General features: G+C 46.1%; 1 protein-coding gene across 1 annotated transcript in view; it reads left to right on the top strand.

Moving 5' to 3' along the window:
* Nucleotides 1-23246, top strand: part of LOC103299921 (NACHT, LRR and PYD domains-containing protein 1) — an 84370-nt gene that overhangs the window by 27480 nt on the left and 33644 nt on the right. Inside the window, 6 exon segments of the mRNA XM_054709358.1 lie at nucleotides 889-1053; nucleotides 12416-12586; nucleotides 14296-14466; nucleotides 16749-16919; nucleotides 19286-19456; nucleotides 21733-21822. Of these exon segments, the coding sequence (XP_054565333.1) occupies nucleotides 889-1053; nucleotides 12416-12586; nucleotides 14296-14466; nucleotides 16749-16919; nucleotides 19286-19456; nucleotides 21733-21822 (939 nt within the window).

Here is a 23246-nt window from a genome sequence, read left to right as displayed (position 1 = left end):
GCACATTGGGTTAAGGTGCTACTGGGCTATCGAGGTGGATTTATCTGGCAATAAAATAGAGATGGCAGTTTGCATCTTGAAATAGATAAAATCTATTTTATTATTTTATTTGCATCTTGAAGTAGATAAAATCGCTTAAACAGTGTGTGAAATGTAGAATTTAAATTGGTGGAAATTATACAAGGCAGTCTATCCTGTAACTTTCAAACAAAGCCCATCCTCCTCTCTCTCACATCCTGCAAATGTTCTATCCCAGAACCTTCCCTTTTGTCATCTCTCTCCTGGGGAACCTCCCTATGGTCATGCTATCCTGGGAAGGGGATATGGTCCCACACAAGCCAATCTGGACAACAGTATACCAGTATATAGTAATATACAAAAATCCCATCACAAAACTATCTTTAAACCACCTCTCCCAGGTTCTGTTCCCACCTCCCACCTCCTCCTTTCCTTTCTGGAAACTGGGACTTTACAAAATCCGTGCCAAAGGAATAAAGGCAAGTCTGTATTGATGAGAGGAAGACTGTCTGCATCTCCAAGGTCTTTACCAGGCCCTATGCTGGGCACTGAAGATTTTTTTTTAAATGAACATCTGTCCCAGCCCACAAGAAATTCCCAGACTGAGGCAGAAACAGACACACTAAATGAGCACCGCAGTGTAGAATGACAAGGGCTGTATCATGAAAAACCACACGGAAGAGAGTCAATTAGCCCAGGATGGTGGGAGCAGAGGGCAGTTCCAGAGACTGATCACCCCTGGCAATATCCCTGCCCATTGCAGCCTGACACTCAGAGGAGCCAAACCCCATGGTGTTGAGCACAGTGTGCACATAAGACCCCACAGACACACCGGTCACATCTCCCATCCCTCTTTCTCCTCAGGCACAGCTGGGGCCCGTTTACAGATTCCTGGTGGCAGACTTTCTTCTCTCTTCTCAAAGTCCCTGGAAGCCTGCAGGAGCTGGACCTGAGTGGGAACTCTCTGAGCTGCTCCGCAGTACACAGTCTTTGTGACGCCCTGAAAAGTCCTCGCTGGCACCTGGAGACCTTGAGGTGAGTCTGGCCTGGGTTCTGATCTGAAACAGGGATGGACAGGAGATACAAGATAGAAGTTGTGTCTAGGATGGGTGTGTGGTCTTTGTTTTTGTTTAGGTTTTTAACATTATTTTTTATTTTTCAGTTACAGTTGACATACAATATTATATTAGTTTCAGATATACATCCCAGTCATTAGACATTATAAAACTTACTAAGTGATCATCCTGAAAAATCCTTGTATCCAACAAATATTCATTGAGCCCCTCTCTGACCAAGGCTACTGCAGTAAGCAAACATCGATAGGATTCTATTTCCACAGAACTTGCAAATGACTGACAATAACCACACAAACAAATGTGTCATTACAGGCCCAGATAAGGGCCTCCAGTGGAAAACTACCTTATAAAGTGAATATTGAAGGACATGGGAAGAACACAGAGGGTTTACCTAGTTGAAGCAGGAGGGCAGAAAGGTCAAAGGCCCTGTGGCAGGAGGGAGGATGGGCTGTCATGGGATTGAAAGCAGACAAATGAGACTGAAGGATGGAGAGCCAAGGAGCCACAAGAGGCTTCAGAGGTCATGAAGTAAGACTGTCTATGCAAGGCCCTGTTAGAATTTGGGGTTGTTTTTTCTAATGCAATGTGATTATAATTAAAAGGTTGATAAAATCAGTACATTTATAAAGTAGAAACAGCCTATCATATAAAACTGGGCATGGAAGAGAGCAATGGTAGATATTGGAAAACAAGTTCATAGAAAAGTTTCAGTTTTCCAATAAAGATGGTGAGAGGTTGCACTAAGGAAAGGTACTATAGTTTCTGCGAGAAATAGTTCTATCTTGGACTATGGTGTTGGCATGGAAATGGAAAAAAAAATGAATGGATTTAAGAGATCTAAAAAGAAAGTAAAATCCAATAGATTTGAATTATGGAGAAAGGGAGATGGAGATATAGAAGATAATCTTAGGTTCAGGCCAGAGATATGCATGGGATAGTGGCACCTTCACTGAGATGGAAATACTGGAAGAGGGGTAAATGGGGGCTGGAATGTCAAGGGTGTGATTTTGTGCAAAATCTTCAAGTTTTTTTGAGATATCCGATGGGAGATGTCAAGCATGTATCAAATTAACTTCTGTGCAAAAATAAGATGCCCCATAAAACAAATCTCAAAAAATTTAAGAGAATTGAAACCATGAAAATTATATTATCTGAACATAATTAAATGAAGTTGGAACTCAATAACAAAGGGAAATTTAGGAAATTTACACATACACAGAAATGAAACAACACACTCCTAATAAACAATGGGTCAAAGAAGAAATCACAAGGGAAATTTAAAATGCTTTGAGATGAATGAAAACAAAAACAAAATGTATTTGATGCAACTAAATTGGTGCTTACAGGGAAATGTATATCATCAATGCTTAGATTTTAGAAATAATGGATACAACTACTCACCCATTAGAACTGCCAAATCTAGAACACTGACACCACCAAATGCTGACAAGGTTGTGGAGCAAAAGGAACCCTTATACATTGCTAGTGGGAATGCAAAATAATATGGTCATTTTGCAGAATCCTAGTAAACTAAACACACCCTTACCATATGATCCAGCAATCGTGCTCCTTGGTATTTACTCAAATGAGATGAAAATCTATGTCCACACAAAAATCTGCACAATGGTGTTTATGTCAAAAATTTGCACAATGGTGTTTTATTTGTAATTGCCCAACCTGAAAAGCAACCAAGTTTTTCTTCAGTAGGTGAGCAGATAAATAAATCATGGTATATCTATACAATGAAATATTATTCAGTATGTGAAAAAAATGAGCCCTTAAGCTATAAAAAGAATGAGCAGACCTTAACTGCACATTACTAGTTGAAAAAAGGACATTCTGAAAAGCTATCTATACTAATAAAAGGGTAATATGTTAATTAGACCTGCCATCTTCCAGACGTTCTTCTGGACAAAGCCATGGTGATGGAGGCCGAGGCAGAGGCGGTTAGGGGTGATCAGGCTGGCAGGGGAGGGCAGTTAGGGCCAATCTGGCCATGGGGGGGGGGGGGACGGGGCAGTTAGGGACAATCGGGCTGGCAAGGGAGGGCAGTTAGGGGCGATCAGGCCAGCAGGGGGGAGCAATTAGGGGGTGATCAAGCCAGCAGGGGGGAGCAATTAGGGGGTGATCAGGCTGGCAGGCAGGTGAGCAGTTAGGAGCCAGTGGTCCTGGATTGTGAGAGGGATGTCCCCCGAGGGGTCATGGATTAGAGAGGGTGCAGGCCTTGCTGAGGGACCCTTCCCCCCCATGCACGAATTTTGTGCACCGGGCCTCTATTATACTATATAATCCCAACAATATGTAATTCTTAAAAAGAAAAAAATATGAAGACAGTAAAAATATCTGTGATTGCCAGGGGTTTGGGGGAGGTAAGGATAAATAGGCAGAGCAGAGAGACTTCTCTATATGATAGTATAATGGCAGATACATGTCATTTTATATTTCAAAATATCATAGAATGTAAAGCACCAAAAGTGAGCCATAATGTAACCTATGGACTTTGGGTGATTATGATGTGTCAATGTACGTTCACTAATTCCAACAAATTTACTACTCTTCTGCCAGATGTTGATAATGGGGGTGGCTGTGTATGTGGTGGCAGAGGTATATAAGAATGCTCCAAAAAGTTCCAGAGAATAGAAACACAGAACAGATTGCAGAACCTTGGAGTGAAGGTGGAAGAAGTTCCCAGTTTTGCTGAAAATTGAAAACTATTCTATGAAAGATGAAAACTATTCTATGAAAGATTGAAAACTAATATGAAAGAAAATTAGTCGAGAGGATTAAAAATGGTGCAGAGTAAGTGGATGCTGCATGGACATGCTCCCAGGCTAGCAATATATTAAAAAGATCATACAGCATGATCAAGTGGGATTATTCCAGGGATGCAAGGCTTGTACAATATTCACAAATCAATAAATGTGAAATTTCACATAAACAGATTGAAAGACAAAAATCACATGATCATATCAATACATGCAGAAAAAGCATTCAACAAAATCCAACACCCATCCTACCTAATAAAAGGGTAATATGCAAATTGACTGCACCTTCGCTATCCCCAAGCCACTCCCACCAGCCAATCAGGGGTGAGTATGCAAATAAACCCAACCAAGATGGCTACAGCCACAGAGAGCAAGGTTTCCCAGGCAACAGAGGAAGCCAAGCTTTCCGCATGCTCTTGCCAGGCCTAAGCCTCCACTCAAGCTACAAACTTTCAATTATAGAAGGTAAACAAATTCAAACAGAATGACGGCAGCCACAGAGCTGGAGAGACCAGGCCAGGGTTGCCCGCAGCAATGGAGAAAGCAAAGCTTTCCACACACCCTGGCCGGGCCCAGGCCTCCGCTCAAGGCTACAAAGTTTCAATTATAGAAGGTGAATTAACCCAAACAGAAATGGCTGCTGGCTGTGGAGCATGCAGGAGGCTTGGCTCTGCTCCAGGCTACAAAGTTTCAATTGTAAAAGGTAAATAAATTGCAGATACCAGGGCCTCCGCTTGGGTTGCCAGGGGGCGTGGCTGGCCTGCAAACCACCACAGGCCCCTCACCCAGGCCGCCCCATGCCCCAAGGGAACCTCCACCCTGATCCAGGAGACCCTCAGGGCAAACCAGCTGGCCCCCACTCCTGCACCAGGCCTCTATCCTATCTAATAAAAGAGTAATATGCAGATTGACCATCACTCCAACACACAATATGGCTTCCCCCATGTGGTCAAAGATCCTGCCCCCATGTGGACACAAGATGGCCACCACAAGATGGCCAGCAGGGGAGGGCAGTTGGGAGACCCCCGGCCTGCAAGGGAGGGCAGTTGGAGGTGATCAACCCTGCAGGGGAGGGCAGTTAGGGGTGACCGGGATGGCAGAGGAGGGAAGTTGAGGGCAAACAGGCTGTTAGGGGAGCAGTTAGGCATCAATCAGGCTGGTAGCGGAGTGGTTAGGGGGTTATCAGGCTGGCAGGCAGAAGCGGTTAGGGGCAATCAGGAAGGCAGGCAGGTAAGCAGTTGGGAGCCAGCAGTCCTGGATTGTGAGAGGGATGTCCGACTGCCCATTTAGGCCTGATCCTAGGATCGGACATCCCTCGAGGGGTCCCAGATTAGAGAGGGTACAGGCTGGGCTGAGGGACACCCCCCCCCCTCCGTGCACGAATTTCGTGCACCAGGCCTCTAGTTTTAGATAAAAACTCTCAGCAAAGTGAGAATAGAGGGAGCATATCTCAACAAGATAAAGGCCATATATTGACAAACCTACAGCCAACATCAGACTCAATGGGCAAAAACTAAAACCATTTCCCCTAAGAACAGGAATAAGACAGGGATGCCCACTTTCACCACTCCTGTTCGACCTAGTACTGGTAGTGCTAGTCATAACAATCAGAAAAGAAGAAGTAATAAAAGGCATCCAAATTGGAAAAGAAGTAAAACTGTCATTATTCACAGATGACATGATATTGTACATAGAAAGACTCCATCAAAAAACTACTAAACTTGCCCTAGCTGGTTTAGCTCAGTGGTAGAGCATTGGCCTGCAGACTGAAGAGTCTCAGGATCTATTCTAGTCAAAGGCACATGCCCAGGTTGTGGACTTGCCCCCAAGTAGGGGGCATTCAGGAGGCAGCTGATCACTGATTCTCTCTCATCATTGATGTTTCTCTCTCTCTCTCCCTCTCCCTTCCTCTCTGAAATCAATAAAAATATATTTTTAAAAAGAACTACCAGACTTAATAAATGAATTCAGCAAGGAGCAGGATTCAAAATTAACACCCAGAAATCTATGGCTTTTTAATATACCAATAATGAACTCACAGAAAGAGAAACTAAAAAAAAAAAAAAAAAATCCCATTTATCATTGCACCAAAAAAATTAAGATACCTAGGAATAAACATAACTAAAGAAATAAAAAGCCTGTACTCGGAAAACTATAGGACATTAAAAAAAGAGATAGAGGAAGATATAAACAAATAGAATAATATACTGTGTTCATTGATTGGTAGAATCAATGTCATTAAAATGTCCAAAGTAATCTATAGATTCAATGCAATCCCCATTAATATACCAACAGAATATTTCACAGACTTAGAACAAACCCTCCAAAAATTCATATGGAATAAAAATAAAATAAAAAGACCCTGAATAAACGCAGCAATCCTGAGAAAGAAAAACAAAGTTGGAGGGATCACAATACCAGATATCAAGCTATAAAACAAAGCCACTGTTCTCAAAACTGTCTGGTACTGGCACAAAAACAGACATATAGACCAATGGAAATGAACAGAGAACCCAGAAATCGACCAAAGCCATTATGCTCAATTAATATTTGACAAAGGAAGCAAGAGCATACCATGGAGTCAAGACAGTCTCTTCAATAAATGGTGTTGGGAAAATTGGACAGACATATACAAAAAAAATGAAACTAGACCATCAACTTACACCATACACAAAAATAAACTCAAAATGGATAAAGGACTTAAACATAATTTTGGAAACCATAAAAATCTTAGAAGAATCCATATGCATCAAAATATCAGACATATATAGTAGCAATATCCTTATGGTACAGCTCCTAGGGCAATGGAAACTAAAGAGAAAATAAAGAAATGGGACTACATCAAAATAAAAAGCTTCTGCACAGCTAAAGAAACCATCAACTAAACAACAAGAAAACCAACTGAATGGGAGAGCATATTTGCCAATGTTATCTACGATAAAGGTTTAATCTCCAACATTTATAGGGAACTCATACAACTTAACAAAAGGAAGATAAACAGTCCAATCAAAAAATGGGAAAATGACCTAAATAGACACTTTTCAAAAAAGGACATACAGAAAACCAAGAGACATATGAAAACATGCTCAAAGTCACTAATCATCCAAGAGATGCAAATCCAAATGACAATGAGGTACCATCTCACACCTATCGTCAACAAATCAACAAACGTCAAGTGCTGGCAAGGACGTAGAGAAAAAGGAACCCTGCGCACTGCTAATGGGAATGCAGACTAGTGCAACCACTATGGAAAACAGTATGGAGTTTCCTCAAAAAATTAAATATGGAACTGCCATTTGACCCAGTAATCCGATTTATAGGAATATATCCTAAGAAATCAGAAACATCAATCAGAAAAATGTATGCGCCCGTATGTTCATAGCAGCACATTTTATAATAGCTAAAATCTGGAAACAGCCCAAGTGCCCATAAGTATATGAGTGGATAAAAAGAAAAAAAAAAAGCTGTAGGACATTTACACTATGGAATACTATGGAGCTATAAAAAAGAGGGATCTCTTACCCTTTGGGACAGCATGGAAGGACCTCAGGAGTATTATGCTAACTGAAATAAGTCAATCAGAGAAAGATAAGTATCACATGATCTCACTCATATGTGGAATCTAATGAGCAAAATAAATTGTTGAACAAAGTCAATCCAGAGACATAGAAGCATAGAACCAACTTCAGAATCTCAGAGAGGAGATGGGGAGGGTGAGTTGGTGGGAAGAGATCAACGAAAGAACTTGTATGCATATAAAGATAACCCCTGGACACAGAAAATAGGGTGGTGAAGGCCTGGGGTGTGGTGGTAGGGGAGGGGTCGGGCTAGAAGGAGTCAATGGAGGACATATGTAATACTTTCAACAATAAAGATTTAATTAAAAAAACTAAAGCATAAGGGAATGTGGGACTGACTAAGAGTGAGTGTGTGAGTGTGTGTGTGTGTGTGTGTGTGTGTGTGTGTGTGTGTTTCCTTGTTTACACTAAAGAAGAAACAGGTCTAAGTTTGAATATATGTTGATAAAGGATGATGAAAGATCTGAGAAGGACTAATTGATGGTCTCCCTTTCCTCAGAGAGAGGCAATGGGAGAAGGATGCCTTTGGAGGAGTTGGGAAATACCTCCAACTGTAACATAAGGAGAGAAGAATTGGACATTGGCCACATAGATTTGATTGTGGGAACCTGATGGGTACTTTTCTATTTAAAAATATATATACATTTTTATTGATTAGAGAGAGAGAGGAAGGGAGAGGGAGAGAGATAAAAATATCTATGAGAGAGAAATATTAATCAGATGCCTCCTACACACTGAGTGTAGGAATATCTAAGACCTTGAAGAATGTCTATCTAATGATTGGATTTCTCCTGAAAACAGTTGAATATGCGAGACTCAAGGATTCTGGGTGCTTTGAATTTTATGGACAAGTAAAACTGAGCATAGTACATGGACAAAGAAGAAGGAAATGGTAAAGGAGAGTTTGGAGGTCTGAAGAGGGGATTCCAGAAAGAACAGGTCAGAAGGGAGGCAGGAAATTGTAGAGTCAAAGACACAGAAGCCTTGGTCCTTCTGGAACAGAAGGAAAAAGAAGGGTGACATGAAAATTGAGATGCTATCTCCTTTGACCTTGGAAACCAGCATGTGCAAAGGCATGTGGAATTCATGGTACAGATCAGAAAACTTGAAGATTAAGAAACCTGCCCCCAGTCTTCATCTAGTAACTGACAGAGGTGAGCTTTGAGAGGAGGCGTATCTGAAGCCCAATCAGGTGAAGTGTAACCAGGTCCCATTTCAGTGTCCTCCACCTCATCCAGAGCCTTCCCACAATCGCATCCCAGACCCCTTTCAGCGGGTACCTGCCAAGCTTCCATCTTCAGCTCAGGACTGAAGAACCACAACCTCCTCCAGGATGTGCCAGGGGCTCCTCATATTCAGTGTATTCCGAACTACACTTTCCTCACCAACCAAAAACACCTGTTCTCCTCTCAGGACGAGCTTGGTAATTTGTAGGATCCATAGAAAATGAAAATGCAGTGCCCTTGCTCAAACATCAGGAAAGAAATGAAATCAAAGGTACTAAGATATACCAAGCTGCGGCTGTAATTGCTCATCATTGACATTACTCTGAGGGCTGAGCAGCCACAGGAGGGGAGATAGTTGCTCTAAGACTATAAATGAGAGAGAAAGTGAGAACTAGGCAGGATGGGAGAATGGGGTTTGGGAGCAGATACACACCCTCACGTTGAACCCCACCTAGCATCCCGCATCAGCTAACTGGGCATTTGGAAGGGCTGATGTGGTTAACAATTAGGACCAGTATACAACTGGAAGGTTGGGTTAATTAATCGTGCAGTGCTGATGTGCAGAGTAGGAAGCATTGGTAAGAATCACACAGGAGTGAGAAATGACGAGTGGCTCCTTGGCTGCAGGAGAAATGAAAATCCCCCATGCTGTGGCAATTTGGCTCAATGGTTGGAGCATCGACCCCCAGATTGAAAGGTCATGGGTTCCATTCCCAGTCAAGGTGACAACCTCAGTTGCAGCTTCAATTCCTGGTGCCGCAACTGGGGCCCCCTGCAGAAGGCAACCAATTATTTTGTCTTTCACATCAGTGTTTCTCTCCTTCTCTCTCCTCCCTCTCCTCCCTTCCACTCTCTCTAAATATCAATGAATAAAATATCCTTGGTGAGGATTAAAAATAATTTTTTTTTGCCGGTCTCTGTAACCTTTATTTTATTTATTTATTTTTCAATCTTTATTGTTGAAAATATTACATAGGTCATCCTTTTTACCCCATAAACCTCTTGCAGCTTGCTCCCATCCTCCCCACATCCACCCAAAAAACTTCTATAAATAAAATGTCCCAGATTACTATAAGCCAGACATGTGTTTTTCTCCCTTTAATATCACCAAGGACCCCAAAAGGGCCACAGAACTAGAAATGGAAACCAGACCGCAGTTTCCCTGAGGAGAGGGCCCTCAGGACATGCAAATCTCTCCCACAGGCTGGGCAGCTGTGGCCTCACAAAGGACTGCTGCAAGGACCTGGCCTCCTTGCTGGGTACCAGGCTCATACTCACATTCCTGGACCTGCAGCAGAATGACCTGGGTGACCTTGGCGTGAAACTGCTCTGTGAAGGGCTCAGGCAGCGTGACTACCAATTCCTGTACCTGGGGTAAGGCCCTGGGGTCATTTCTGAGCAGAGGAAGGGAAGGGGAGGGAGAGCGATGGAAAGGGGGTGTGGGGGCCCTGAATTGTACAGGGGAAGTAAAGGGGCAGAAAAATACACGGGCAGCCTAGCTTGCCTACCGGATCCGCCACTGACTTAGGCCATGAGACAGGCAGGTCTTCATCTGAGACTCGGTTTGTTCATCTGTATAACAGGACTATCATACCCACCTCATAGATGTGATGAAATAAAATGCATGTAAAACTAGAGCAGTGCTGGCAACAGAGTTGAGAGGCTCAAATGATAACCACTGGTGAGGCCACATGTTCAGAGGATTCCTGCCCAGGTTTTCTTCTCCATCCAAGGCAGTCCATCCACCCCTCCTTCCCTCTGTCCTTCCTTCCTTCCTTCCTTCCTTCCTTCATTGCCTCATTCATTCATTCACTCATTCAACCTTTCATTCATTTCATGACTCCTATGTGCCAAGCACCGCTGAGGAGACAATACTGAGCAACAGACACGGGCCCTGTCCTCTTAAGCTCCCACTTAAGCCTTGGCCCTTCAGGGACAGAAGGAAAAACAGAAGGGCTACATGAAAACTGAGATGCGAGGCTGTGAAAAAACAGGAAGGAGACTTAGAAGAAAGCCAAGGGGCTCAGGTTCCAGGACAGCAGCATCCTTTAAGAACTGTTTAAGCACATGGAATATCCTGTGACCGTGGAAACCAGCATGTGCAAAGGCATGTGGAATTCCTGTTACAGATCAGTAAACTTGAAGATTAAGAAACCTGCCCCCATGGATGTGAGGGCGATCTGGCTGTGACATCTGTAACCCCATTGATCGCCAGGGTTGATTCGGCTGATCTGGCTGGCTAGGCAGGTGTCCCCCTCCTCCCTCACCGATCCATGTGCGTCCCTCCCGAAGCTGCGCTCTCGGTCGAAGAGGACAACCTTCCCCCCAGAGGAGAGGACCAGTCTTCGGTCAAGGGTATACGAGTAGCTGCTCTCCCCTGCTAGAACCTCCAAACAAGCTGTCAAAAAACCTGCCCCCAGTCTTCATCTAGTAACTGACAGAGGTGAGCTTTGACACCAGGCCTATCTGACATGCAATCAGGTGATGTATAATCAGGTCCCATTTCAGTGTCCTCCACCTCACCCAGAGCCTTCCCACAATCGCATCCCAGTCCCCTTTCAGCGGGTACCTGCCACGCTTCCATCTTCAGCTCAGGGCTGAAGAACCACACCCTCCTCCAGGATGTGCCAGGGGCTCCTCAAATTCAGTGTATTCCAAACTACACTTTCCTCCCTAAACAAAACACCTGTTCCTCCTCTCAGGACTAATTGATAATTTGTAGGATCCATACAAAATGAAAATACAGTGCTTTTGCTCAAACATCAGGAAAGAAATAGAATCAAAGGTACTAAGATATAAAGCTTCATTCCTTCCACCCCAAGCTGCAGCTGTAATTGCTCATCATTGAATTTACTCTGAGGGCTGGGCAGCCACAGGAGGGGAGATAGTTGCCCTGAGGCCATAAATGAGAGAGAAAGTGAGAACTAGGCAGGGAGGGAGAATGGGGTTGGGAGCAGGTACATACCCTCATGTTGAACCCCACCTAGCATCCCGCATCAGCTAACTGGGCATTTGGAAGGGCTGATGTGGTTAACAATTAGGCCCAGTACACAACTGGAAGGTTGGGTTAATTAATCGTGCAGTGCTGATGTGGAGAGGAGGAAGCATTGGTAAGAATCACACGGGAGTGAGAAATGTTGACGAGTGGCTCCTTGGCTGCAGGAGAAATGAAAATCTCCCATGCTCTGGCCAATTTGGCTCAATGGTTGGAGAATCCACCCCCAGATTGAAGGGTCACGGGTTCCATTCCCAGTCAAGGTGACAACCTCAGTCGCAGCTTCAATTCCTGGTGCCACAACTGGGGTCCCCTGCAGAAGGCAACCAATTCTTTGGTCTTTCACATCAGTGTTTCTCTCCTTCTCTCTCCTCCCTCTCCTCCCTTCCACTCTCTCTAAATATCAATGGATAAAATATCCTTGGTGAGGATTAAAAATAATTTTTTTTTGCCGGTCTCTGTAACCTTTATTTTATTTATTTTATTTATTTTATTTATTTTTCCATCTTTATTGTTGAAAGTATTACATGGGTCATCCTTCTTCCCCCATAAACCTCTTCTAGCTTTCTCCCATCCTCCCCCAACACTCCCAAAAAATTTTTTTAATAAAATGTCCCAGGTTACTATAAGCCAAACATGTGTTTTTCTTCCATTAATATTACCATGGACCCTAAAAGGGCCACAGAACTAGAAATGGAAACCAGACCGCAGTTTCCCTGAGGAGAGGGCCCTCAGGACGTGCAAATCTCTCCCACAGGCTGGGCAGCTGTGGCCTCACAAATGACTGCTGCAAGGACCTGGCCTCCATGCTGGGTACCAGCCCCAGCCTGACAGAGCTGGACCTGCAGCAGAATGACCTGGGTGACCTTGGCGTGAAGCTGCTCTGTGAAGGGCTGAGGCAGCCTGCCTGCAAACTCACGCACCTGAGGTAAGGCCCTGGGGTCATTTCTGAGCAGAGGACAGGAACGGGAGGGAGAGCGATGGAAAGGGGTGTGGGGGCCCTGAATTGGACAGGGGAAGTAAAGGTGCAGAAAAATTCATGGGCAGCCTGACTTCCCTACCGGATCCGCCACTGACTTAGGCCATGAGACGGGCAGGTCTTCATCTGAGACTCGGTTTCTTCATCTGTATAACAGGACTATCATACCCACCTCATAGATGTGATGAAATAAAATGCTTGTAAAACTAGAGCAGAGCTGGGAACAGAGTTGAGAGGCTCAGATGATAACCACTGGTGAGGCCACATGTTCAGAGGATTCCTGCCCAGGTTTTCTTCTCCATCCAAGGCAGTCCTTCCATGCTTCCTTCCCTCTGTCCTTCTTTCCTTCCTTCCTTCCTACATTGCCTCATTCATTCATTCACTCATTCATCCTTTCATTAATTTCATGACTCCCATGTGCCAAGCACCGCTGAGGAGACAATATTGAGCAACAGACACAGGCCCTGTCCCCTTAAGCTTCCACTTAAGCCTTGGCCCTTCAGGGACAGAAGGAAAAACAGAAGGGCTACATGAAAACTGAGATGCGAGGCTGTGTAAAAACAGGAAGGAGACTAAGAAGAAAGCCAAGGGGCTCAGGTTCCAGGGCAGCAGCATCCTTTAAGACCTGTTTAAGCACATGGGATATGTTATCTCCTTTGACCGTGGAAACCACCATGTGCAAAGGCATGTGGAATTCCTGTTACAGATCAGTAATCTTGAAGATTAAGAAACCTGCCCCCAGTCTGCATCTAGTAACTGACAGAGGTGAGCTTTGACACCAGGCTTATCCGACGTCCAATCAGGTGAAGTGTAACCAGGTCCCATTTTAGTGTCCTCCACCTCATCCAGAGCCTAGGCAGGAAGGGAGAACGGGGTTGGGAGCAGATACACACCCTCATGTTGAACCCCACCTAGCATCCTGCATCAGCTAACTGGGCATTTGGAAGGGCTGATGTGGTTAACAATTAGGCCAGTACACAACTGGAAGGTTGGGTTAGTTAATCGTGCAGTGCTGATGTGGAGAGGAGGAAGCATTGGTAAGAATCACACAGGAGTGAGAAATGTTGACCAGTGGCTCCTTGGCTGCAGGAGAAATGAAAATCTCCCATGCTCGGGCAATTTGGCTCAATGGTTGGAGAATCCACCCCCAGATTGAAGGGTCATGGGTTCCATTCCCAGTCAAGGGTGACAACCTCAGTTGCAGCTTCAATTCCTGGTGCCGCAATGGGGGCCCCCTGCAGAAGGCAACCATTCTTTTGTCTTTTACATCAGTGTTTCTCTCCTTGTCTCTCCTCCCTCTCCTCCCTTCCACTCTCTCTAAATGTCAATGGATAAAATATCCTAGGTGAGAATTAAAAATAATTTTTTTGTCATTCTCTATAACCTTTATTTTATTTATTTTTCAATCTTTATTGTTGAAAGTATTACATAGGTCATCCTTTTTACCCCATAAACTTCTTCCTGCTTGGTCCCATCCACTCCCCACCATGAAAAAAAATTTTCTAAATAAAATGTCCCAGGTTACTATAAGCCAAACTTGTGTTTTTCTTCCTTTAATATCACCAAGGACCCTAAAAGGGCCACAGAACTAGAAATGGAAACCAGACCCTCATTACCCTGAGGAGAGGGCCCTCAGGACGTGCAAATCTCTCCCACAGGCTGGGCAGCTGTGGCCTCACAAATGACTGCTGCAAGGACCTGGCCTCCATGCTGGATACCAGCCCCAGACTGACAGAGCTGGACCTGCGGCAGAATGACCTGGGTGACCTTGGCGTGAAGCTGCTCTGTGAAGGGCTGAGGCAGCCTGCCTGCAAACTCACGCACCTGAGGTAAGGCCCTGGGGTCATTTCTGAGCAGAGGACAGGGGAGGGGAGGGAGAACGATGGACAGGGGTGTGGGGGCCCTGAATTGGACAAGGGAAGTAAAGGGGCAGAAAAATGCATGGGCAGCCTGACTTCTCTACTGGATCCACCACTGACTTAGCCCATGAGATGGGCAGGTCTTCATCTGAGACTCGGTTTGTTCATCTGTATAACAGGACTATCATACCCACCTCATAGACGTGATGAAATAAAATGCATGTAAAACTAGAGCAGTGCTAGCAACAGAGTTGAGAGGCTCAAATGATAACCACTGGTGAGGCCACATGTTCAGAGGATTCCTGCCCAGGTTTACTTCTCCATCCAAGGCAGTCCTTCCATGCTTCCTTCCCTTTGTCCTTCTTTCCTTCCTTCCTTCCTACATTGCCTCAGTCATTCATTGACTCATTCATCCTTTCATTCATTTCATGACTCCTATGTGCCAAGCACCACTGAGGAGACAATATTGAGTAACAGACACAGGCCCTGCCCCCTTAAACTTCCACTTAAGCCTTGGCCCTTCAGGGACAGAAGGAAAAACAGAAGGACTACATGAAAACTGAGATGTGAGGTTGTGTAAAATCAGGAAGGAGACTAAGAAGAAAGCCAAGGGGCTCAGGTTCCAGGGCAGCAGCTTCCTTTCAGAACTGTTCAATGTTTAAGCACATGGGATATGTTATCTCCTTTGACCTTGGCAACCACCATGTGCAAAGGCATGTGGAATTCCTGTTACAGATCAGTAAACTTGAAGATTAAGAAACCTGCCCCCAGTCTCCATCTAGTAACTGACAGAGGTGAGCTTTGGCACCAGGCCTATCTGACGTCCAATCAGGTGATGTACAACCAGGTCCCAATTTTAGGGTCCTCCACCTCATCCAGAGCCTTCCCACAATCGCATCCCAGACCCCTTTCAGCGGGTACCTGCCAAGCTTCCATCTTCAGCTCAGGACTGAAGAACCACACCCTCCTCCAGGATGTGCCAGGGGCTCCTCGAATTCAGTGTATTCTAAACTAGACTTTCCTCCCTAACCAAAAAACACCTGTTCTCCTCTCAGGACTAGCTTGATAATTTGTAGGAACCATACAAAATGAAAATGCAGTGCCCTTACTCAAACATCAGGAAAGAAATAGAATCAAAGGTAGTAAGATATAAAGCTTTATTCCTTCCACCCCACGCTGCAGCTGTAATTGCTCATCATTGACTTTACTCTGAGGGCTGGGCAGCCACAGGAGGGGAGATAGTTGCCCTAAGGTCATAAATGAGAGAGAAAGTGAGAACTAGGCAGGATGGGAGAATGGGGTTGGGAGCAGATACACACCCTCATGTTGAACCCCACCTAGCATCCCGCCTCAGCTAACGGGCATTGCGAAGGGCTGATGTGGTTAACAATTAGGCCCAGTACACAACTGGAAGGTTGGGTTAATAAATTGTGCAGTGCTGATGTGGAGAGGAGGAAGCATTGGTAAGAATCACACAGGAGTGAGAAATGTTGACCAGTTTACTTCTGTCAGTTACTAGATGAAGACTGAGGGCAGGTTTCTTAATCTTCAAGTTTACTGATCTGTAACAGGAATTCCTCATGCCTTTGCACATGGTGGTTGCCAAGGTCAAAGGAGATAACATATCCCATGTGCTTAAACAGTTCTTAAAGGATGCTGCTGCCCTTGGCTGCAGGAGAAATGAAAATCTCCCATGCTGTGGCAATTTGGCTCAGTGGTTGGATCATCGACCCCCCATATTGAAGGGTCACGGGTTCAATTCCCAGTCAAGGGTGAGAACTTCAGTTGCAGCTTCAATTCTTGGTGCCTCAACTGGGGCCCCCTGCGGAAGGCAACCATTCTTTTGTCTTTCACATCAGTGTTTCTCTTCTTCTCTCTCCTCTCTCTCCTACCTTCCACTCTCTAAATATCAATGGATAAATTATCCTTGGTGAGGATTAAAAATAATTTTTTTTGCCGGTCTCTGTAATCTTTATTTTATTTATTTCATTTATTTTTCAATCTTTATAGTTGAAAGTGTTACATAGGTCATCCTTTTTACCCCATAAACCTCTTTCAGCTTGCTCCCATCCTCCCCACATCCAACGAAAAAAAATTTATAAATAAAATGTCCCAGGTTACTATAAGCCAGACGTGTTTTTCTTCCTTTAATATCACCAAGGACCCCAAAAGGGCCACAGTTCTAGAAATGGAAACCAGACCCTCGTTACCCTGAGGAGAGGGCCCTCAGGACATGCAAATCTCTCCCACAGGCTGGTCAGCTGTGGCCTCACGAACAACTGCGGCAAGGACCTGGCCTCCATGCTGGGTACAAGCCCCAGCCTGACAGAGCTGGACCTGCAGCAGAATGACCTGGGTGACCTTGGCGTGAAGCTGCTCTGTGAAGGACTCAGGCAGCCTGCCTGCCAACTCATGCACCTGAGGTAAGGCCCTGGGGTCATTTCTGAGCAGAGGACAGGGGAGGGGAGGGAGAACGATGGAAAGGGGGTGTGGGGGCCCCGAATTGGACAGGGGAAGTAAAGGTGCAGAAAAATGCATGGGTAACCTGGATTCCCTACCAGATGCGCCACTGACTTAGCCCATGAGATGGGCAGGTCTTCATCTGAGACTCCGTTTCTTCATCTATATAACAGGACTATCATACCCACCTCATAGATGTGATGAAATAAAATGCATGTAAAACTAGAGCAGTGCTGGCAACAGAGTTGAGAAGCTCAAATGATAACCATTGGTGAGGCCACATGTTCAGAGGATTCCTGCCCAGGTTTTCTTCTCCATCCAAGGCAGTCCTTCCATCCTTCCTTCCCTCATTGGAAAGGACAGAGGCAAAGAATGATGGAAGGACTGCCTCGGATGGGGAAGCAAACCTGGGCAGGAATCCTCTGAACATGTGTCCTTCCTTCTGTCCTTCTTTCCTTCCTTCCTTCATTGGAAGTATTATTTTCTTCTCCATCCAAGGCAGTCCTTCATTGGAAGGAAGGAAGGAAAGAAGGACAGAGGGAAAGAAGGATGGAAGGACTGCCTTGGATAGAGAAGAAAACCTGGGCAGGAATCCTCTGAACATGCGGCCAATCATTCATTCACTCATTCATCCTTTCATTCATTTCATGACTCCCATGTCCCAAGCCCCACTGAGGAGACAATATTGTGCAACAGACACAGGCCCTGTCCCCTTAAGCTTCCACTTATTCCTTGGCCCTTCAGGGACAGAAGGAAAAACAGAAGGGCTACATGAAAACTGAGATGCCAGGCTGCATAAAAACAGGAAGGAGACTAAGAAGAAAGCTCAGGGGCTCAGGTTCCAGGGCAGCAGCATCCTTTAAGAACTGTTTAAGCACATGGGATATGTTATCTCCTTTGACCTTGGCAACCACCATGTGCAAAGGCATGTGGAATTCCTGTTACAGATCAGTAAACTTGAAGATTAAGAAACCTGCCCCCAGTCTTCATCTAGTAACTGACAGAGGTGAGCTTTGACACCAGGCCTATCTGACATGCAATCAGGTGATGTATAACCAGATCCCATTTTAGTGTCCTCCACCTCATCCAGAGCCTTCCCACAATCGCATCCCAGTCCCCTTTCAGCGGGTACCTGCCAAGCTTCCATCTTCAGCTCAGGACTGAAGAACCACACCCTCCTCCAGGATGTGCCAGGGGCTCCTCAAATTCAGTGTATTCCAAACTACACTTTCCTCTCCAACCAAAAAACACCTGTTTTCCTCTCAGGACTAGCTTGGTAATTTGTAGAAACCATACAAAATGAAAATGCAGTGCCCTTGCTCAAACATCAGGAAAGAAATAGAATCAAATGTACTAAGATATAAAGCTTTATTCCTTCCACCCCAAGCTGCAGCTGTAATTGCTCAACATTGACATTACTCTGAGGACTGGGCAGCCACAGGAGGGGAAATAGTTACCCTGAGGCCATAAATGAGAGAGAAAGTGAGAACTAGGCAGGAAGGGAGAATGGTGTTGGGAGCAGATACACACCCTCATGTTGAACCCCACCTAGCATCCCGAATCAGCTAATTGGGCATTTGTAAGAGTTTATGTGGTTAACAATTAGGGCCAGTACACAAATGGTAGGTTGGGTTAATTAATCGTGCAGTGCTGATGTGGAGAGGAGGAAGCATTGGTAAGAATCACACAGGAGTGAGAAATGTTGACGAGTAGTTCCTTGGCTGCAGGAGAAATGAAAATCTCCCATGCTGTGGCAATTTGGCTCAGTGGTTGGAGCATCCACCCCCAGATGGAAGGGTCATGGGTTCAATTCCCAGTCAAGGGTGAGAATCTCAGTTGCAGCTTCAATTCCTGGTGCCTGAACTGGAGCCACTTGCAGGAAGCAACCAATTCTTTTATCTTTCACATCGGTGTTTCTCTCTCTCTCTCTCTCTCCTCCCTATCCTCCCTTCCACTCTCTCTAAATATCAATGAAAAAAATATCCTTGGTGAGGATTTAAAATAAATTTCTTTTTTTGCCAGTCTCTGTAACCTTTATTTTTGTTTATTTATTTATTTTTCAATCTTTATTGTTGAAAGTATTACATAGGTCATCCTTTTTCCCCACATAAACCTCTTCCAGCCTACTCCCATCCTCCCCCAAAATCCTCTCCCCCAAAATAAAAAAAAATTTTAAGTAAAATATTCCAGGTTACTATAAGCCAAGCATGTGTTTTTCTTCATTTAATATCACCAAGGACCCCAAAAGGGCCACAGTACTAGAAATGGAAACCAGACCCCAGTTACCCTGAGGAGAGGGCCCTCAGGACATGTAAATCTCTTCCCACAGGCTGGTCAGCTGTGGCCTCACGATCGACTGCTGCAAGGACCTGGCCGCCACTCTGGGTACCAGCCCCAGACTGACAGAGCTGGACCTGCAGCAGAATGACCTGGGTGACCTTGGCGTGAAGCTGCTCTGTGAAGGGCTGAGGCAGCCTGCCTGCCAACTTACGCACCTGAGGTAAGGCCCTGGGGTCATTTCTGGACAGAGGGCAGGGAAGGGGAAGGAGAGCAATGGAAAGGGGTGTGGGGGCCCCGAATTGGACAGGGGAAGTAAAGGGGCGGAAAAATGCATGGGCAGCCTGCCTTCCCTACCGGATCTGCCACTGACTTGAGCCATGAGATGAGCAGGTCTTCATCTGAGACTCGGTTTCCTCATCTGTATAACAGGACTATCATACCCACCTCATAGACGTGATGAAATAAAATGCATGTAAAACTAGAGCAGCGCTGGCAACAGAGTTGAGAGACTCAAATGATAACCACTGGTGAGGCCACATGTTCAGAGGATTCCTGCCCAGGTTTACTTCTCCATCCAAGGCAGTCCTTTCTTCCTTCCTTCCTTGCTTCTTCCTTCCTTCCTTCCTTCCTTTCTTCCTTCCTTCCTTCCTCCTTCTTTCCTCCTTCCTTCCTTCCTTTCTTCTTTCCTTTCTTTTTTCCTTCCTTCCTTCCTTCATTCATTCATTCATTCATCCTTTCATTCATTTCATGGCTCCCATGTGCCAAGCACTGGGACAGGCACTGAGGGGACAATAGTGAGCAACAGACACGGGTCCTGCCCCCTGAAGCTTGCACTCCAGTGAGAAGGAGACAGATGTTGATGCCATGTTAACACACAGTGTGTATCTCTGAGCTCCATGCAGTTTGTGAAGGGAAAGTGCACTGTGTTATAGGAGTGTAACATGGAGGGAGGATGGAATTAGACTCAGGGGCAGGGAGGGCCTCTCTGGGGAAGTGACATCAGGCCGAGACCTGAACCAGAAAAAGGGGCTGACCAGGCCCAGTAAGGGGGAGCAGTGCAGGCTGAGAATAGCCTGGGGAAGACCCCAGGACAGGAACAGGCTCAGAGCACTGGAGAGCCGTGTGGCTGTAGTGCAGTGACCCCTAGCCCTCATTTCCCATGCTATCTTCTGGCCACTTCCTTTTGCCTCCCCACATGAAAACAAGTCCACAGTCAGGTTCTGACTGAACATTTCCCTGCAACTCCTGGCTTGGGCCTATCTCACACTCAGAGCTGACAGGGCTCCAAACCTCCGTGTCCTGACCCCTCGGTCTTGGCCGAGGCTCCAGCCGGCTCTCAGCCTTTCCTCTGAGAGTCCTCCTTTCTCAAACCTAAAGCAGCAGGAGGTGAACACTCTACATGTGGGTCCTCCCAGAGCCCACTCTGACCCTTCACAGCCAAGGGCACCCCATCCTATAGGGCTACCACCACCCAGCCTCCTCCCCCTCTGAGCATGTGTGGCTGTCACCATCTCCTCTATGTCACCACCTCTCCAGAGCTGGGCCTTTGCAGTAGATCTGCTGTTACTCCTCACCTCTTGGTTGTCTCAGAGCAGCTCTAGGACGTCCTGTGAAGGTTTCTGCCTCCTTCCTTCCTAGGGTCCTGGGACTGGGATGAGACAGACAACCTCTGAGTTCTGGACCATCCCCTCCCCAGGGGAGAACAGCTCTGACAACAGGAATGAGGAAGGTGTGCGCCTTTTACAGGTGCAGGGTCTTCACCCCTGCCTTGTCCATGGCTGATAATAGGCTGCAGGTCCCTCCCTGTTGGAGGTGAGGACATGGAGGCCCAGAGAGGGCAGCAGCTATCCCAAATCCAACGGAAACCCCAGAGCACAGGGCGTGTGAAAATGGAAACAGGCTCTTTCTTTCCAGGAAGCCTCCTAGCCTCTGGGAAGGAAATCCCAGGACCTACTTCGGTGTGTTGAGTTTGAGGCCATGGGGACTGACTATTCTCTGGTGGATGCTGTGAAGTGCTGCCCAGTTCACTTTCAGGAAAGAAGACCCACCCTATACCCCTGGGAGTGCTGCCAGCTACAAGGATGGCCTCTGCCAACTAGGGCCATCTCACACAAGGTCACTGCCCTCCCTGAGGTGGCTTGCATCCAGTGACTGGTATAGTGGTATAAGGTCCCTTCTCCAAATATAGAACAGCCCTGGAGGGTCATCCCCACATCAGAAGTCCCACAGAGTCAGCTGTGCCCCTTGGGACTGCATCACAGCCCAACTTGTCACTCTACCCAGTCCTTGTCACCTCCCTTTGCCCTGGTATTGACCCAAGAACACTCCCTAATAAACCTCCTAACTAACTCTATTTTCCATCAGAGAATGTGTTTTTAGGGAACCCGACCCACAACAGGTTCCTACAGGACCTGGAAGGTACCATGATTCTGGGCCCTGAGGCCCTTGAGATCATGTGGGGGTCCCAGGATAACTAAGTTTCCTCTGTGCTTGCAGGCTGGACTGGACTCAGCTGAGTGAGGAGGTGACAGAGATGCTGAGGCTCCTGCAGCAGGAGAAGCCTCAGCTGGTCATCATCACTAGTCGGTAAGGAGGAGACATAGTAATCCCTCAAGCTGACCCAGGCCCAGGGCTGACTCCTAGAGGCTGTTCCAGGAACATGGGCCAGAAGTAAGGTGGGGTGAGGTTGGGAGCAGAGACAGACAGAACCAGGAAGAAGCCAAGAAACAACAGCAGCCAGAGTGAGGTTGTTTGTTTGTTTGTTATGTTTGTTTGTTTGTTTGTTAGTTTAGTTCAAACGAGAGTATGCCCCTTCTGTGTTTAAACCCTTCCATGAGATGATAAGGAGGTGAAAAAATGAAGAAACGTGTATGAGTGAGTGGGTGAGATTTGGAACATGAAAAGCAAGGACGTTGAGGGGGAGATGAGAACAAGCAGAGAGAGCTTTGGAGGGGACAGACCACCCTCATTCAATCTCTACACATATAAACACCCATGTATGCAGCCCAGCTGAAGGGAATCCTGGGAACAGGAGAATACGATTTCCTGCTGGGAATTTGCTAGAGCCCCGAGGGCCTTCATTTTGGTATGTTTTCACCTGTGACTGCAAAGTACATCTATATCCTAGTTCCCATTCCTCTGCCTCACCTAGTCTGGCAGAAGCCATTAGGAGGCCTTAGCAGGAGACATTCTTCAGAGAACAAGCATTCCCCTGAGACCCACAGTGTGTTAGGCACAGGACCATGGACATGGGCCCAACAACTAGGAATTAACTCAGCAGGGACACAGGCCCAGGTGACCCACAGCATGAATCATTGTGCCTGGGATCAGCATGAATGCTCTGATGGCCTATTTGAGTCTGTCCAAAGGACCTGAGCTGAGTTATGAAAGGTGGGAGGGCTTAGATGGGCCTCGAGTGGGTAGATTCCTGGCAGAGGTAGAGGCTCTGCTCTCAGCTCCTTTGAGGAATGGGAGGAGGCCAGGTACCAGAAACACTGCTCCTCAAAGTGTGGACCATGGACCAGCAGTGTCAGCATCAGCATCACCTGAGAGCTCATTAAAAATGCAAATCTCAAGCCTCACTTCAGACCTGCTGAATCAGAATCTGTGTTTTGACAAGGCCTTTGAGCAGCATTGGATTAGAAGTGAGTGAGCAGGGAGAGTGGCAAAGGTGGGATTGGAGCTGAGAGGTGGCAGGAAGTTGGGAGGACAAAGAGGCCTTTGGGCCATGTTAATAACTTCCGCTTCCACCTCAAAAGCAATAAAGAAAGATTTCAGGGCTTCAGTAGCTAAGTAATGAGTCAGGCTCAAATTGAAGACCAGCTGCTGTGTAGAAATGGCCTGGAGAAGGACAAGAGAAGAAGAGGGCACCTTTAGGGGGAGGATACAGTGGTTTGAGCCACAGATACCAGGGCCTTGGCTGGAGGTGGAGGCTGTGGAGGTGGAGAGAAGGGAATAGAAAGGAGAGCTATACTAGAGCCAGTGACAAGGTGGCCAATCAACTCTCAGAG

Source organism: Eptesicus fuscus, chromosome 20, assembly GCF_027574615.1.
Source record: "Eptesicus fuscus isolate TK198812 chromosome 20, DD_ASM_mEF_20220401, whole genome shotgun sequence".
Taxonomy (NCBI): Eukaryota; Metazoa; Chordata; class Mammalia; order Chiroptera; family Vespertilionidae; genus Eptesicus; species Eptesicus fuscus.
This window is presented reverse-complemented; position numbering and strand designations above follow the sequence as displayed.